The sequence below is a fragment of the Poecilia reticulata genome, linkage group LG9, assembly GCF_000633615.1.
Source record: "Poecilia reticulata strain Guanapo linkage group LG9, Guppy_female_1.0+MT, whole genome shotgun sequence".
In the NCBI taxonomy this organism is placed as follows: domain Eukaryota; kingdom Metazoa; phylum Chordata; class Actinopteri; order Cyprinodontiformes; family Poeciliidae; genus Poecilia; species Poecilia reticulata.
Genome location: NC_024339.1, coordinates 10326728 through 10345159, shown reverse-complemented (window position 1 = coordinate 10345159; position 18432 = coordinate 10326728). Strand labels below are relative to the sequence as shown.

Sequence of the window (18432 nt, the reverse complement as noted above, 5' to 3'; positions counted from 1 at the left end):
AGAAGGCGACTGCTGAGTGTATTCACCGAACATTATCAACGAGTCTCCAGACATCCGCTCATTTCCTTCACAGCTAAATGACAGCTTGACATCTCCATACATCAGTATCTGGAAACATTTAAACTTTTCTTTGTGCACAGGCTTGTTTTATCACCAATATAACAGAGAGGTTGGTAAAAGTTGGCTGAAGTCATTCCAAGTTCACAGTTTTTAGCTGAAAGTTGCATTAAAACATGTGCTCTCAAGTGTTCCTACAGGAGTAAACTCAAAAGTTTGTTTTTAAATGTTTGATTAATCCAACACTCAAGTTTCCAACAGTTAAATATAAATGTGACCTCATCAGGAGTGCTCTAACACTCCTTACTTGAATTAAAGTCTGCAGACCGCCCAGGCTGCTTTATATCTGTCACACACCATGAAGCATAAACCCGTCAATCAGTGGTCACGTTTTCATAAGTGCTTTTTGATCTTTAATATAGAAACTCAGGCCTGTGGAAGATTTTTGCATAAAGCTGAGCAACAAATAAAAGATATAAAACACTCCGAGTCAAAGGTTTCCTTAAATAAAACAATAGACTGGAATAATTGAGTTTTATTTATAAGTCAGCCAGAGAAGCTGGACATAGCTTCAGGACTGACTAGAGCTGCATTCACTGACCAGAGTAAAGTCAGGATTTCAGAACTCTATCTGAACTGCTGAGCGACTCCACCAAAGCTGTTCCAGTACAGAACCACAGCTGGTTCTGAAAACAACAACTGAGGACAGGTAGCTCTTATAAACAGACAGAAATCCACCTCTGATAGAATGCTACCTATACGCACTGATCTGTTCAGTCAACCCTTCATTGTTCATTTTAATTAAACTAAATGCAGCAAACTTTTATCATGAAACTAAATAAATATGCTGCAGTTGCATTTTGCATCCAACAGAATATGAAGGAAGAGCAGGATTCGTTTACAGTAAAACCAATAATAACTGGGTCTAATTATTATTGATGAGTGTTGGAAACAGGTGGTTGGTTGGTTGGTTAACTGTTTGTGAGTTTATAAATTGGTTGGTTGAGTTATTGGTGAGTAGTTGGCTGGTAGACAATTAGTTGGGTTTGTAAGTAGTTGGTTGGAAGTTAGCTGGGTTGGTAGGTTTATTGGTGGGTAGTTGATTTGGAAATAGGTTTGGTTTGTAAGTGGTTAGTTGAAAGATAAGTAAATAAGTAGATTGGTTTGTTGGTTGAGTTATTTAGTGGTGAGTAGTCAGGGGTTAATTGATGAGTTGGTTTTGTTGGTATGTCGTCTGTTGGTTGGTTAGTTGGCAGGTAGATCGAGTGGTTGGTTTGTGGTTTTATAAACTAGTTGGTTGATTTATTGGAGAGGAGTTGGTTGGCAACTGGGTTTGGTTTGTAAGTGGTTAATTGGTTAGGTGGTTGAAAGATATGTAAATACTAGAGTTACTAAATAAATTTGTATTTGATTTATGTCTGTGTTGAAGAAAAAAATGTTTGAAGTCAATACAGTGCTGCTTTCCTGTATCAGCTAATACTAAACATCAGATATCAGTATCGGAAGTGAAAAAAGTGGATAGCTGCATCCCAAGTTTGCAGTAGAAACTAAAATACTTAGATATGTTTTTGCAGTCAAGAAATGCATCAATTATTTCAAGCAACATCAAAAGAAAAAACCTCAGTCATGTTCACCTAAACATTTCAGATTCAGATGAAGATCTTAAATGATTTCCTCTTGTTTCAAGGGAAGCTGCTCTTTCTTTCAACCTCGTCACCCAGTTTGACCCCGTTGCGACAACAAGCCGACTGCAGTGAGGTCAGGAGGCTTTTTTAAACCCCGAAGAAGAATTTAGGTCACTAGAAACACAATCAGGTGTGGGAGCTGAGACAAGCTGAGCTCGAGAACGAGACGGCAACAGCGTTCATGTGAACAGATTCATCGGACGTTACTGTCAGGAAACATTTTCTACAACAATGTAGCTTTATGTTTTCACCCAAAGTGCTGCTGGAACAATAACAGCCTTCACTCACGGGCTGGAAATGACAAGAAATGTGAATGCCAAGATGTAGATGTGGGGCTGAATGCCAAACAGCTGCGTGTAAAACTGAAGGAACCCAACGTTACATGAGTTGGGGAATTATGGACGCTAAATGTTTAGTATTTGTAAACAAAACAGCCTCTCCTGAATGGTTGCTGTTTTCAGTTTTGGGTTTGAGTCAGAACTTCAGAGTCAGAACTCACAGATGGAAGATGAGTTTAAACACAGATTTCTGCAGTCCACCCATAATCAGACGTCCTCCTACTGCACAGAACTGAAAAATAAATCCTAATATTTACTACAAATAAAGTTAAAAGAACTATTCAGTGCTTCAGTTAGAGGGATTCAGGTGGGAAAAGTTATTGTGAGGAGATTAAACTGTGACTTTCACTCTTTAAAATGTAAAAGAAATGTCTAAAAATAAGTAGCTAAACAAATTCAATGAGGTTTGAAATGTTCTGTTTTTTGAGTTTGTTTACAGACTTGGAGATTTGTTTTAAAAAGATTCTGTTGTTTTGATTTTGATGCATGTATAAAAAGGTGAAGGCATCATAAGCTTGTGCTTCTGCCTGCATCTTGTGTTGTTATTGACAGGATTTTTAATTTGTTTGCTTTTGTCAGAATTGTAAATAAATACAAATGATTCCATTTCTGTATTTTCTTTTAAATTATTAAAAAAAAAATTCAAATTAAATATTGTGATAAACAATATATTGACATCAACATCGCTAAGTAAAACTGGACCGATATTAAATTGTTTATTTCCATTTTCTTGTTTGTTTCTGGGGGAGGTTGGCCATTTGGTATTTGTTTGGTCATGTGATCATGATAGTGATGCAGCTATGGGGTGTTTAAATGGAACAGTGTGATAATATTGGCCCAAATTCTCATATCAGTGGATCCCTAAAATATGTTTTGTAACCAATCACCTGACAGTTTAAATTGAAGATGTTTTTTTTTTCTGATCGGCTCATAATTTGCTGCATTGAATTGTGATTATGTGCCTCCAATAAATAATATTAGAGATGCATCAATCCCATATTAATATCTATATTGATACCGATATTGAAAGAAAATCTAGACCGAGTATTGGTGACAACATTTCTGATCCATAAGAGCAGATCTATTCAGTTTAAATCTATGCATTGTGATCTGAACAATGTCATGCTGTATTATTTATTTTAACATATATTTATAATTCCTAATTTCACTTTTTGAGTCAGTTTATTTTTACATTGTTTTTGTCATTTTCAGTTTCGTTATAACAAATTAAAGTTGTTTTTCATGTTTGATCAAACTTGAAGCTATTGGTGTATTTAAGTGAGCATTGCAGGTGCAGAGTTATCACATTTGTAATTCACTACAAGTTTAAGTCAGAACTGGTTTCCTGTATTGGATCGGTATCAGCCGGCACTAAATTTCAGATGTCTGTATCGGTATCAGAAGTGAAAATGGGGGATCAATAATAAATAAGTAAATAATATTACTTGTTTTATGAGAATTAACCGACACAAGCAGTGATCAGAACTACGATTTAACTGCCAAGATTAAAAAAACGCCTGCAATACAGTCTAAAACTAACATATCTAATAATGATGCTCCTCTGTGGCATGAATCACAAACTACCATCATGTAATGGATGATAAAAGCAAAATTGCCCGATGGGAGAATAGAGAGGAGGGATAATTATCTAAAAATATCTGAAAGGAACATTTGAAAACGAAGCACTGGAAAAATAAGCACTTTAGATTAAAACTAAAGTGCAGCTTTAACATCAGGTAGCAGGTAAAACAATTTAGTTATCATTAATCTGCAGAGAACAAAAGAAGCAACGCATTGTCTTTAAAGGAAATGACATGATCAAACATGTCAGAATATCAAAGGCTTCTCTGTGGGGAGATGGTTGCTTCGGCGTGCTTGGTTTGGCACAAAACAAAGATGCAAACAAGGCTTATACCAACGAAGAAGAGAGATTGCGGAAACCCAGCAAAGCATCCGTCATATCTTGAGCTGAGGTGAGAAAACTCGACTCGGATTGTGAGACAAAAGCCACAATTCAGGCAGACTGAGCTTCAGGCGGGGGTGAGAAAATCAACGGATACAAAGAAAAATATGTAAACAAGTCCAAGCTTTAATCTCTGACCTGCAGAGATGATTTAACAAAAAAAGCAGAAAGACTTTCTGCTCTAATAGAGGAAATGTCGTCACTCAGATCGAAGAAAGCAGCACAGAAATCAATTTCACTGCTGTAGGGCAACAAACTGCAGACTTAATCGCAAGCGTATATTGTAAAGCCATAGATACAGTAGAGAGCTGGACAGGGGTAGCCACCACCGTGCTTCAGCTGCAGGCTGATTCAAACTCACCAACAAACACAGTTTTTCAACACTAACAACTCGCTTTACTCAAAGGGACCAGCTACATCCACCGTTTCCTCGCAACAAAATGGTTAAATTCCCAACTTGTTGCCTTTCTGCACACTAGGCCAAAAAACTTGGTAAGATTATTTTTTGCAATGTGTGTACACAAACCGGAGTAACTTGAGTAAATTCATGCATTCATGCCAACTCCATGAACTGCAAAAAGACAAAATGTTTGCACTGCAGTCAAAAAATGTGACCACATGTCCCGCCTCTCGCCCAGCGACAACAAGTTTTGTTCATTTCTGCATGGAAAAAACAGATTTTTAGTTTTAAAGTTGTGATGCAAAAGGAGAACAGAATGTCCAAACACACAAACCGCACACTGCTTCACAGATGGATGAAAGAAAAAGCTTATCTGAGCAGCATACCTGATAACATGCTACAGAAGAAAGAAATCCACGTTGTTTAGATGTTTATTCTGTAGATATGCAGGAAAAGTGTGCAGATCTAATCATCTCTGACGTGACAAGTACTCACACACGGAGACCCAGAAAGAAGCAACACACACCACACTCAGTTGCAGGTTGACTCAATCAAACTCACTGACACATTTTCACAACACAAAAACTCGCTCTGTGAATGACTGCTTTAATATAACGGGACTTATTTTTAGATGGAACATGTTTTATGTTCTGCACAGGGGGGAAAAAAGCATCTTTTATAAGTCTGGAGAAAAATTAAAAAAAAAAAAATTAACGGTACGGAACGGTTCCGACCGTGTTTGCATTACAACTTGCGACCGGTTCCAATCGGGCCGGCCAAGCGGTTCTGCTTAGAACCAGCAGCTGATTGGCCGCTGGTTGTTATGGAGTCAGACGTTGATTTTCCGTTGACAGCTGGCTCTCACTAAACTGTATTTTGTAAAGAGTGCTCTTTTCAATATTTGTATTATTAGTTTTAATTAGCAATGGATTCGTCTCAATATAGTGCAATCACCTGGTCTAATGACGAGGGGGGGTTTTTCCCTCCGCTTACTCGCTGATGAACGAGTACAGAATGAACTAGATCGGTCAACGAGGAAAGACAAAGTTTTCCGCCGCATCWCTGAGGAAAAGGCTTCGGCCGCTACATCGAAACCATTGTTTAGTTTCAAAAATAATGACGTCAGGTACAGCTTCGATGGCGCCCTCAGTGTATATGCAAACACAACATGGCTGGAACCGTTCCGTTCCGTACCGTTCCCTGCACTGCGAAAACGCCTATAGATCCCACAAGTCTGAACCGGAAGTGACTCGCGCCATCTTAGAGGGGAAACGCAGCGCAATACATAGTGGACTAATGGCTTCGAAACCAACAAAATGAAAATATGTGGACACTCGTCTTGACCAATGTGCGAGAGAAAGATACATAAAAAAAAGTCGCTGCTGTCAGGATTCACCCATATGAGACGGAGAAGGAAAATACGTCAGACGACGTGGAAAAGCTCCCTCCGATCTCATACTACGACACAGTTAACTTCTCGGTGAACAGGAAGAGTGCGTACACCATGGAGGAGCTTCACCTGAAATCCGTGGACGCATACAATCAATATTTAAAAAGTTTTGTAAAGGACTTACAAACTCTTCGTGTGAACAACGAGGTTCTGGTAGCTAATCTAATTTTGCTAGTTTGGCAGTGAGTACTACAGTAAATATCACTGACATTTACTATTACACACAGGTGGGTAGAGTACTCCAAAATTGTCCTCAAGTAATATTTGTAATGTACTTATACTGTTTATATGTTAGATAGGAACGAGGCGAGAGCTAGTTCCTAGCTTGTGGTTTGTTTATTGTTGTCATAGCAACCCCATGGCAACAAGATTTCTGTCAGTTACAAAGTTCACGGAAATGTGACGTCACATGAGAGCAATTCCTAGTCCTGGGAATCCTGAACGACTCAAAATGCTCAAAAATTGATTTTAAAATGCATTCAAGTTGTAGTCTTTGCCGCTAGAGTATTCTGGAAATGGCGTTATGCGTCCGCTCTGCTACTCTGCTTTTGAACAAGTCTTTTGTTGTTGTTGTTTTTATTTAWTTAAGAAAAAGCCAGGCGACTAAGCTGACCTAATTCTGGTAATATAAGTTACAGAACTTCATGCAGAAATATAAACTGATGGAATTTTATACAGTATGAAACTGTTTTACATAAACGTTCCGTTTGTTTACACAATTTTTTCCTCTGCTCAGTCACATAATTTTGAATAGAAAAATCGTTTCTAAATCAAAAATCGATCCGTGACTCTAAAATTCGCAATCGAATCGCTCGACACTGGGTGTATTGTTGACAGTGCATTACTGCAGATTTAGAGCCCTTTTACGTGACAAACTGTAAACCACACATGCGTACAGCAGCGACCACATTTTCTCTGCAGATATCATCCTACTGCCTATTTTATGCAAAAACCAGCACACACACAAAAAAAACACCATACATTTATCAGACTTTGTTTACGCCGCGACAGCTTGGCACATGCACACTCCTACGTTATGTCGTGAAGCATCAAAAGCGCACACACAGATGCAAAATAATAATAATAATAATGCGAGCAGACATTAAAAATGTAACGCCTGCTTACAGACAGGCAGGCGTCTCGGTGCGAAGCGGCGTCGGAGCTCACCAGGTCGTCCAGGATGGTGACGGGGAAATCAAACATGCACATCTTGACGGGCTGAGCGAGCGCTCTGTGCAGGCTGAACAGGGATCTGGTTTCCATGCTGCACGGTCGACGCACCTCGCAGCCGCCGCTCGACTGCGTGCAACAAACATGCACTGGTTGGAAAAATAGGGATAATTATTAAAAGACGAAAAAGGAGGAGGGGGAGCAGGGAGTCCCCGAAGCTGGTTGAATCCGACTGAGAGAAAGCAGAGGAACACCTCCACGTCTTTCTTTTTCTTCACAACAAGCGAGCGCTCCCCTCATCGCCCTCCCTCCCCTCGTCCACCGTCTCCAGCAGCTGCTCTCTGGTCTTTCCGTCTTCTGGAGGTTGTAGCTCAGAAACATTCAGCAGTGACCGCAGTCACACTCCCACCAGGAAGGGGGGGGGAAAAACAGAAAACGCGCAGACTGAACTGCAGCAGGTACACAGAGGAATTCGTTTCTGCTTCATTACTCTGCTGCGATTTAATCAACAGAGAAGCTGCTGTGTGAGCCCCACTAAAGATGAAGACCCGCCTCTAGGAAATGTGATATCCGTACCAGTTTAATCAGACTTCAATTTGTTTTCTCCATGACGTCGGAAAGAGAAGAGAAAAGTCTGAAAATGCTGCTATAAAACAAGCCGGCTCCATGTTTCCTGGAGTGCTAATAAATCTTTTAAAAGTCCAACTGCTGCTCAGCTCCCAGAGCTGTGATGTTCCTGCACCGCATCAGTGCAGGCACTGATTTTTTTTCCATAAATTTCTCCCAGTTGAAACGTTTCTCCTTGTATGTGGAGCCAGAAGTTGCAATTAAAAAGCACACTGTGAAACGAGGTTAAGGGGGGGTGAAGGTCGGAAAGGTGGTTTTGGCGATGCATCGATTTTATCGGCTAATAAAATTTTGGGTTTTTGAATATTTTATTTTTTGGAAATCTTGATTCAGTATGACCAGCGGCGCCCTCTGCTGGATGGAGGCCAAACTATAACACTGCACGAAGGTCTGAGCAGACGTCAGTAGTTTATCTCAACTTAATAAACCATTAATCGACAATTAATCTCAAGTGTAATAGTTGCTTGCATCCCTAGCTGTCACACGTGAGTATTATTCAGTGTTTTTAATGTTTTATGAAAGAGAGATGATGGGTTACAGAGCACACTGGAACCAGGATACCGGAACAATCTGCCATGTTCTGGTTCCAATAAAGCAGCTGCAGCAGCTGTCAGAGCTAAAACAAATGGATGATTTCCAGTCTTTCATCGCTTTAATCACAGATACACTGCTAAAGTTACACAAGCAGTCTATGTGAAAGTACTGAAACCAAGGTACTGACATTCTGAAGATGGAAAAATGGCACGTTGTCACTTTAAATATGCTTCAGCGTGAGCAACACTGAGTGAATCTGTCGAATCTGAAGGCAAACAGCTGTGTTATTATATCACAGTTTCTTAATTGATTAAGTAATTTGTGATTTCTGTCACCACAACCATGACTAACACGGTTAGTCTAAAACAGGTTTGGGCTTCTGTGTAAAAAAAAAAAATAATGCAGTAGAACTAAGTTAAGTTTTATACATATTTGTACTGATTCAACATTGTCTTCCTCTTTGCTAAAAACATAGTATGTATACATATTTACCTTTTGTCTTTAATGGGAGCAAAGTGTAACCAAAGTAAAACTTCCTTGTTTGTGGACAAATTTAACAAATAAAGCCGATTCTGATTCTTTGTTGTCGTCTCAGAAGACAAACCCAAACCAATGAGGATGACCTATTGGACTTTTATGAGTTTTAATAAACATTTCTCAGTATTTATAAATATGACGTCGTATTAGGACAATTTAGATGGGAAAAAAATGGAGGAGTAAATTTCCGCCAACAAATTTCAGAAATTTTCTAGAAGAAATGCGTGGAAATTTGTAAAATCTTTCAAAAGTCAAAAATTTGCGATATTGTGTTTTTTGAACATTACTAGCTCCATTTATATTACAAATGTGAGCAAAACTTGGTCAATATTCCGCTAAAGTCGAAAAAGCTAACTTTTGCAATTGCAGTGTTTCAATTAAAACACAACAAAATCAAACGTGACTAAGTTTGTTCAGGTCATTAGTCATTAAATAAGACTTAATCCTATTTCTACTTCCTCTCATCTTCTTTGTCGTTCCCACCAGTAGTAACATTCAGTTGTTAATCACATGACTCATGATGCGAAAAAAGTGTTTCTATTGAAGTTTTGAAAAATATACAACCAAAAAAAAAACACCTTGTTCTACTGCCAAAACTTTTGGAGTGTTTCCATTAAGTGAATTTATTTTCAAAATATAAAATTGCACAATTACCTGGTCAATGGAAATGCAGCTACTTAGAAGACAACAGGAAATAATTGGAGGATGAAGGCGCGGCATGTTTTAAAATGTTTTTTAGTGATCTTATAGTGCTTCTTGCTTAATGGAAACAATGAAATTGAAAACTTGTGTTTTGCTGCCATTTGTATTGGAAACGCAGCTGGTGTCTTGCAGGTGTTTTCTTTAGCTGAGGATTTCCCCACTGCTGAGAACTTTTGGGGACATTTTCTTTCAGTTTTGAACCTGTAGGCCTGAGCAGCTGATATTTTAACTCAAATACGACTTATCTAGGTCAGACTGCTTTTAACCCAAATGACTGAACGATGATGGAAAGGAAGTGCAGGTCGATGTTTTTCTCCGACTTGTTACTGGAAGCCTCTGAGGTTTAATCTTAGATGCGTCAATCTGTTACAACAACACAGTCTAGGTTTTTTAAATCACGCGTCTGCATCCAAGTTTTAGATAAATACACAACAAAATAATAAGAAAAAAAAAAACACGTCTTCGGTCTGTTTCTGAGCCAATATCTGAATCTTTACAGGACGGCTGGTGTGAATAATTAAAGCGTGTTCTCGCTCAGAGTTCAATCTCACGGTCTTGAAGAATTTACAAAGGCTGATCTCAGCCCTCCTTCAGATGCAAATGATGCTCGACATGTAGATTTAAAAGTACTGTGTCGAGTTCAGATGAAATACTTCTGCTTTAGGAAAGAAAAAAACGCACACACAAAAAAAAACGCGGAGAAAGAAGCAGAAGAAGAAGCAGCTGAAGGAAGAGAACGAGAGGCTCTGAAACACCGCTGGGAACTGCTTTCAGATGCAGAGGCCGTCCCACGGCTGAATGCTGCGAGAGAGCGGCTGTCATGGAAACAGAGAGGCAAAGCCGGCTCTTCGCTGGCCTACGTGAGATCGCTCCCCCTTCTCTACACAAACTAAGCAGCTTGGACAGGAAGCCAGAAACAGACCTGAAGGTCCGCTTCCTGTGGCCGTCACAATGACAGGACGGGCGGCGCAGGTACTCAACAGGTCGAACGTAAGCACGTCTCCTGGCTGGACCTGATTTTAACTGAAATGTCTCGTAGCAGAATGTTTATTCTGGTTTAAACTGGAAGCTCAGTTTCACCCAGAAAACTTTGACTTTACTCAAGTCACACAGTAAGTGGCAAACACTTTAATCCAGAATGCTGTGCGCCTCTGCTTCTATATATTGAGTATTGTATCACATGTATTAGCTATTGAAATTGATCACTTGACTATGACGATATATATTGTTACTGATTTGATGTGGTTCACCTCCTGCTTTTGGAGCATCTTCTGATCCGCTTGGTGTTCATATTATGAATTTGAAACGCATCAAAGTTCACTTCAACCAAACCAAGATCTTGGTTTGTAGGGGGACCAGAGTTTGGTTAAACATTCACACCTTCCCAAACGAACCAAACTTTCTATGCAAACAAACTAATGGTTGATTAAAGCAGACCAAACATGGCTGCTTTAAAAAAAAAAACTCAGATGCAACAGAAACTGATCATCCTTCCCTTTAAACAGGATCACATATATTCATTGATATATATATACTCTAAAGTACACATTTGTGCATAAAATCTGCTTTTAATTGCTGTATTAAAACCACCCAAAAATATCTGCAGTGAAGTTTTATGGACTAAAGAGACAAAAACAAACCTTTAGGAAAGCAACAGAAAGGCTAAAGAAACAATCTGCTCATATTACAGATGGTTTGGGCTTGCATAGCTGATTAATCTTCCTCTGAAGATGACAGAAACTAAGACTGTTCAAAATGAATCCAGAATCTACAGAGAGAGACTGAAGGAACTAATCCTCTCCAACGAGCAACAGCTGAAAGAAGCTGCAGAAAAAGCCACGAAAACACAGAAGAAGCATGCAAAAGTCTGATGGGTCACAAACCTGATGCAGGAAATGCAACAAATCAGCAATTACAATAAATACTGACCTGTTTTATGTGCTGTGAAAAATAAATCAACATTCTCAGTTGTGCTTCAAATTTATTTGTAAATATCTGAAAATTAAAGCTCCTTTTTTACTTTTCTACCCAAATTATTAAAGCAAAAGCAAAAACTCGGCCTTCATTGCTGTAGCACCTCTGGGGGTAAAAATGGATACATAAATGAAGCTCAGACAACAATTATGGGCGAGGCACATAAACAGAGGAAGAGAGTGGTGAAGACGCCCCCTTGTGGTGGCTGAAGGCTACAGCAACAAAACTTAAAGCATAAGAGAGAGAGAATTACACTTTATAAGAAACATAAATAAAACTTCAGCAGGAACTCAGACTTAACCTTTTAATCTTTACAAACTACAGTTTGGCCAGACGGACGGACGGATGGAAAATCTGTCTCTATTAGCACGTAAAACATAATTTTTTAACCATGCCTCATAGACATTTGTCTGAATACAGAAACATCAAACCAAACATTAAGCCAAGCTGATGTTTGGTTTGAATAATTCTCCTTATTCAGAGTTTGAACCTGAATAAGGAGAATTTAAATGACTCAGGGTAAAAACGCAGCTCTTTGTTCAAACTCAAAGTGCTTCTTCAGGCAACGCATTTCAAAGAAAAGCCTCTCCTAATGTATCAAACAAAAGCAAATGGAAAAAAACCCTCAGGAATAAAAAACAGAGAGGAAAAAAACAAAAAAAAAAACTGCGGATTCTTGTCACATTCCATCAGACAATAAGTTCCGATCCGCTCGCCGTGGGGTCAAAGGTTAAACACAGAAAAAGAAACAAACACGTTTTTATCTCCAAATCCCACACCGCCTGGGAAAAAAAAGACAGATTTCTAAATGTTTCACCAGGAGATAAACATCAACAGCAGCAGCGACAGCGTTTAATGCTGCGGCGCCTCAGCGACGACCTTTGACCCAGTTTCATTGTGTTTACTCGATTCCTGAGAGACTGAAGCGTCTTCAGGAGGAAGTAATGCAGAACTCATCTGGATTTAACACATTCACAAAATTATCCTCAATTTTTGGTTCATTCGCAGGAAATCCGAGCTAAAATTTCATTTTTATTGAACCTTACAAAAAGAAATAAATTTAAATTTAATAACAATGGTAGAATAACTTGTTTAAGAACCTATAATTTCACAGTTTAATTTGAAATGCAGAAAATTATAATTAAGTTGAATTATTTTTTTTCTGAGCTGTTGAGCTCATTTAAAACAAAAACATTAATGAAAGATGTTTTGCGCCGGTTTTAGCTTAAGCTGCTTCCATTTGTAGTCCCAGAACAGTAACTACAACATAAACAATGCTAAATGCTAAATAACTAGCATGTGTGCTAAATAAATATCAATACCTGTGAGAAGTTATTATTTTAGTAATCAATTATTCTGACAATTAATCTGATAAAAATTGGCACTTTCTGATATTTACTCATCATTAGGGCTGCAACTAACGATTATTTTAGTAATCGATTATTTGATTATTCTGACGATTAATCGATTATTCTGATGATTAATCAAAGAAAAAATTGTTGCATTCTTCAGATTTTTCATTTAACCACATAAATCTTTTTTAAAATAAAATATTAGAAATACAACAAAAGATGAAAACAAATAATTCAGTTCCTTTCTAAAAAAATAAGAACATAAACATGTTATTGCCTAAAATGTGGCCTTCCTTAGTGAGTGGTTGATTATTTGTAGCAATGGAAGAATCTGTAGCTAATAAGGAATATTTGTGTGGGGCTGATCTGTTTATTATATTTTGGATTAACTGATGAACAATTTGATACCAAAAGATACTTAATGGGAGATAATTTTTTACAGATTTTGCACCAGGTGATGTTAAAACTGACGCTTGATGAGTTTTTATGCTTTTTTTTATCTTCAATGCAAAATGTATTTATTTTTTGTCCAGTTTTTGTTTAGTTACTGCTTTGTTATTAAACCTGTTGCAATGACTAATAAATCGATTAATAATTTCTGATGATTAATATTTTTCCAAGGGAAATGTTATTTGCAAACTTCATAATCCATTTCATTTATGATTTAATGTGGATTTTATTTCCATTTTTTGTTTATTCAAAATATCTTCTAGTTTCAGTGTAAAGTGTTCTTTATAAAATGAAAGTTTATTGATTTTTGAGAGGGCGTATTTGTATTATCAACATATTACCCGAAAATTATCTAAAAATAACAATATTTTTGTTTATCGCAATAAGTTTTGGGACAATTTATCATCCAGTAAAATTTGTTATCGTGACAGACCTTGTTCTTCTTTCAGTAAATGTCCTTTTTTCATTCTGAATATTCCAGTTCACGATTAGTCGACTGCTAAATTAGTTGAAGAGTCTTTCAAATAAATCGATTAATCATTATTAATCGTTTCAACCCAGCTATATTTAGCAATTTTTCAGTGGTTTGGTTGTTTTTTTTCTTGGTGTAGGGAAAAAAAAAATATTGTCAGTAAATAATCAATTGTAACAAAAACATTAACATCTGATATCAGCCCAAATTTTTATATTATTGCATCCCTAATTTTTCCACAAGCTGTTTTTTTTCCCTAAACTTGATCAGTTGTGAAAAAAATAAACTAAACTCTGCATTTTTCCAGACTGCGACTTATTTTACGCACAATCAACTCGCAGAAACTCTTATACATTCAGAGTGTGACTGTGTAGTTTGACATCGAATGTTTACAGTTAGAATTAGAGTTTTAGGATTTATTTTCATTAATTTATTACTCAGATCACACAAGAGGTCAACAACGATTAGTGATAAAAATGAATAATTATCACTATTTATAGGAGTTTGTTGTGATTTACATATAGAAAATATATGAAAACTGAAAGATTTTTCTTTTTTATTAATAAAAAGAAGCAAACTTAAGTTTTTCCAACTTATTTTGTCATTGTTATTTAAAATCTTATTTACATATCCCAGCATGCATTGGGAAAGCAAGCACCCCAAAATATCCCAGATCTAACTCCCACGCAGACACACGAACACACCACGGCGATGGTTCTGTTCTCCAGCTCACATTAGCCTTATTAGCGCGGCGTTATCAACGTTCACAGACACCAGGATGGTTCACGATCCTGCAGAGCAACTAGCAGATTAATTAACAAAATGTTTCCCTGAAGTTAAAACCACCACAACAATCATCCTTTTAAGACTTTCACAACATTTGTTTAATTTAAGAAGAACGAAGTAAAGATGTATCTGAAGGCTGAAGCTGCTGCGGGGAAAACAGGAAGCAGTCGTCTCAAACAAAACAAATCCGTAAAAAGGTTATGAGCTGCACCGGCTGAAGGACATTTCCTTCTACAAACCCCCAGAAATAATCAATTAAACTGCTCCTAAAGTTCCTGTCTGAGTGAAAACATTTGGAGATTATCAAGGAGAGACACAAAAATACAACATAACAAGTCTAAAAATACATTTTCTGCAACATTTAATCTCCTGATTGGCTACAAATTTCCCTCAGCATGTTATGAGCATCAAATTTTATCTGGAAATGCTTTTCATTAAATTAATTTAGTTTGGCTAAAAGTATTGGTGAAATTAAGGGTTTCGTGTTGAAAAGGGACACAGAAAAAGTAGTGCATGGTTTTATTGTCAGAAGATTAGAAACTCAGTACAGGAACGAGTTTCTAATAGTCCAGCAGAACCAGCTAATATTTTAAATATAAATATAAGAAATACAATTAACAGTTTATTTTCTGTTTCCTGCAACATTTTACATTGAATTTCAGCAAATATTAAAACTAAAAATATCAGTGATATGCTTTTAGATCTGTTTTTTTAATTAGGTTGGACTTTTTATGTTTTTTAAATTTTACATAATTTGCCGTCCCACTTAGAAAACTATTCATTCTCTTTTTAGCAAAATTTAGCATTTAACTTGAGTTTAAATCATTAAAATATTTATAAAGAACCACTGTTTTATCCTCTTCATAAGACTGCTTTCCAACAAAAAACTCTTCATTCAGAGACCTTTTCAGATTCACTGTAACACAGACTGCTACAGGAGATCCTCCCTGCCAACAGCCATCAGCATCTACAACTATTCGTTTCATATTTTCACTTACTTGATAGTTATGTTTATGCATTAATTAATTAAATTTTCTTCACCTCTTTTCCTTTATTTCCCAATAAAGCAGAAATACACTTGCTTTGCTCGTTATTTCATAGATATTATGACCACACACGAGAAGGGACACAAATCCTGCTGAGAAAATTCACCCGGAGTAACAAAAATCAGGCTGTTTTCACGCTGATGGCTTTAACAGCGCATCTGTGGAAATATGCAAATGAGCCCAGGTGTGTATTTAAATATGAACCCGCTGACTTGATGCTCCGCTGGTTTCTTACCTGTTTTTCCAGCATGATCATTCTCTCAGTATCATGACCTTCATGGAGCGGCTTCCCCGTCAGACACACTCCATCTCTGCCAGCATCTTCACGGATAAACCAGAGGAAAAATAAAAAAGGATGTTAAAAAACGAGTGGGAGGGGAAAATGAAGGTTATTGATGCACACGGCTAACTAGCGGCGCCGCTGGGCGGATAGAAAACAGCTAGGATGGTTTCTCCTTGGCAGGAATGACTCCAACATGTCTTCACGTCAATAAAAAAAAGCATTAAGGAGTTGTCTTTTTTTAACACGGAGGAAAACAGCACAGCGGTCAGAGGAAGAAGAGGAGATAACAGCCACCGAGCTAAGGGGGTGGCTAGCCGAGCTAGCGTTAGCCAGCTAATCCCGGAGAAAAATCAGAATTTGATTTGTCTCCTCGGAACCAGATCCATTGTCGCTCCGCTGCCTTCCAGTCACGCCAGAAAAAATACGCGGAGGCGGCGTCCTCTGGGCTCGGCTCTCCCAAACAAACCCCCGCCGCGTACCAACATCCTAATAAGGGGAGCGGTGTTGTCCAAAAAAAGGGAAAGGAGATGCTGGGATCCGAGCAGTAACACTTTAATGGAGGATGCTGCTGCTTCTGCCGCTGCTGCTGCTGCGGTCCGAGGACTGGCTGCGGTCTACGACGCTCTTGAACGCATCACGACGTGAGCGTTCCGACGGAGAAACTTGGAGAACTTCGACATAATTTCGTTCACAGTTTGGTAGTAACTAGTTACATTTACTCAATTACCTGGGTTACTTTTTAAAAATAAAAAAAATTGTACTCTTAGTAGCATTTTGCTACGCAGTACTTTTTTACTTGAGTAATTTTATAATGAAGGAAAATTTCTGGATTCTACTGAATGAAGAACAAACGTGTTTTAACCATAAATTCACACAGACACATACCTGCAGTTTTTGTTAGTTTCCTAAGTTTTTTTATTAAAAGAAACTGATCTGGAAAAATTTTCTTTTGCTTGGTTTTATTTTTTGTTATTGTCATTTTGGTCATTAAAATACCAAAATTTCCACTTAACTTTATATTTTGGATAATGTAATTTTAAAAGATTAAATAATTGATAATTTGATCAGTTACTCAGTACTTGAGTAGACTTTTTACAAAGTACTTTTTTACAGTTACTTGAGTAATTTCTTGGACGGCTACTTTTTACTTTTACTTGAATAAAAATATTCTGAAGTAGTGCCTATTGAGTACAATTTTTGCGAATTCTGCCCATCTCAGCTGAGTAGAGTAGTGACTCAAAGAGTAAAACGGTATTTGGTACAACAAAAAAACTTTAATATTTTAAAATGAGACAAAAATATAAGGATATATATATACATTATAATTATATAAAATTACTATAAATACAAATAATAAAGCCATAATATTTCAATATTAAAGTCATAACATTACAAGAATACCTTTGTAATATTACAAGACTAAAGTCGTAAGACTTTATTCTTGTATTATTTCGACTTTATTCTACGTTTTTCTAAACGTTGCAGCGCAGTGGGCCTCCAGGACTGGAGTTTAACACCTGTGCACTAAAGGCAGCACAGGTGCTACCGAAGTTACATGAACCACAGTTTGAGAACCACAGGCGTTAACGTCCCTGCCTCCAGTTCATCCTGACAGACAGAACCCAGGGCAGCACACCCCTTTGTCTCCTCCGCCCCGGTGCATTGTGGGGCTTTTACGTAAAGTCAACATGGCAGCCGCCTGCTCCAGAACCCTCTGTAAGGTCGCACGGTCTTTTCTAGAAACTCCAGCCGCGGCTCGGACCGGTACCGTGTCGTTCTTGCTGGGGAATGCTGGCGCTCACGGCTTCAGAAGAGGGTTGAGCACCGGCGGGCCGGGGCTCCGATCCAGACTGGTGTCCTCGGTTCGGGCAGGAGGCGGTAGGGTTCTGGGCTGCGCTTTTCTGCTCGGAGGAGGTCTGGGTCTCTACCAAACCCTGAAGCTGTCCGTGCAGCAGCACCTGGCTGAGGAGGACAAGAAGGTGAGTCCGGACCCGGGTTCTGGGGTCGGTTCCGGACCACACGATGGGGTCGCCAGAGGTCGAACTGAGCTGCAGCTCTCAGTGTTTATCATCATGAACAGTACAAGTACAGCTGTCCTGGTCCAATCAGTGGTTCTGTTGGATTTATTTCCAAGCAGAATTCAAATAAATTAAAAAAATACTTTAATTATCCCAAAGGAAAATTAAATATCAAAATATCTCCAAGGAATAATTGTGGATGGTGATGCTACATTCAGGAAGGCTCTCCTGTAGCAGTCAGTCATGCAACGAATCTGAAGAGGCCTCTGACTGAAGACTGTAGTTGTATATGACAGACTCATGACTAGAGCTAAATCTAATGATTATCGATTAATCTATCAATTATTCTAACAATTAATAGGATGAAAAAAGGCACGCAGATTTTTATTTGATCTTTTTTAATATCAGACGATTACTTTAATAATATATTATTTTGACGATTAATAGGATAAAATAAATTGACACATTATCCAGATTTTAAATTTAATATCTTAAACTCATATTAGACTGTCAAATTATTTAAAAATGCGGGAAAACAAATAATTAAGTTCCTTTTTAAATAAAAATAAAAAAAATTATATATATATA

General features: G+C 37.8%; 2 protein-coding genes across 4 annotated transcripts in view; one reads left to right on the top strand and one right to left on the bottom strand.

The window, feature by feature from the left end:
* LOC103469838 (ral guanine nucleotide dissociation stimulator) overlaps positions 1 to 16512 on the bottom strand; it is a 54789-nt gene extending 38277 nt beyond the window's left edge. The window contains exon 1 of one of the 3 annotated variants that reach the window (XM_008417798.2): positions 15779 to 16512. In XM_008417798.2, coding sequence (XP_008416020.1) covers positions 15779 to 15799 — 21 coding nt within the window. In that variant the 5' untranslated portion in view covers positions 15800 to 16512. Of the gene's footprint in view, positions 1 to 7018; positions 7924 to 15778 lie in introns of those variants that run through there. The other 2 variants (XM_008417795.2, XM_008417797.2) reach the window with 2 other exon arrangements.
* Positions 16513 to 17448: 936 nt separating this feature from the next.
* ptgesl (prostaglandin E synthase 2-like) overlaps positions 17449 to 18432 on the top strand; it is a 6079-nt gene continuing 5095 nt past the window's right edge. Inside the window, exon 1 of the mRNA XM_008417790.2 lies at positions 17449 to 17805. Coding sequence (XP_008416012.1) covers positions 17515 to 17805 — 291 coding nt within the window. The 5' untranslated portion in view covers positions 17449 to 17514. The remainder of the gene's footprint in view (positions 17806 to 18432) is intronic.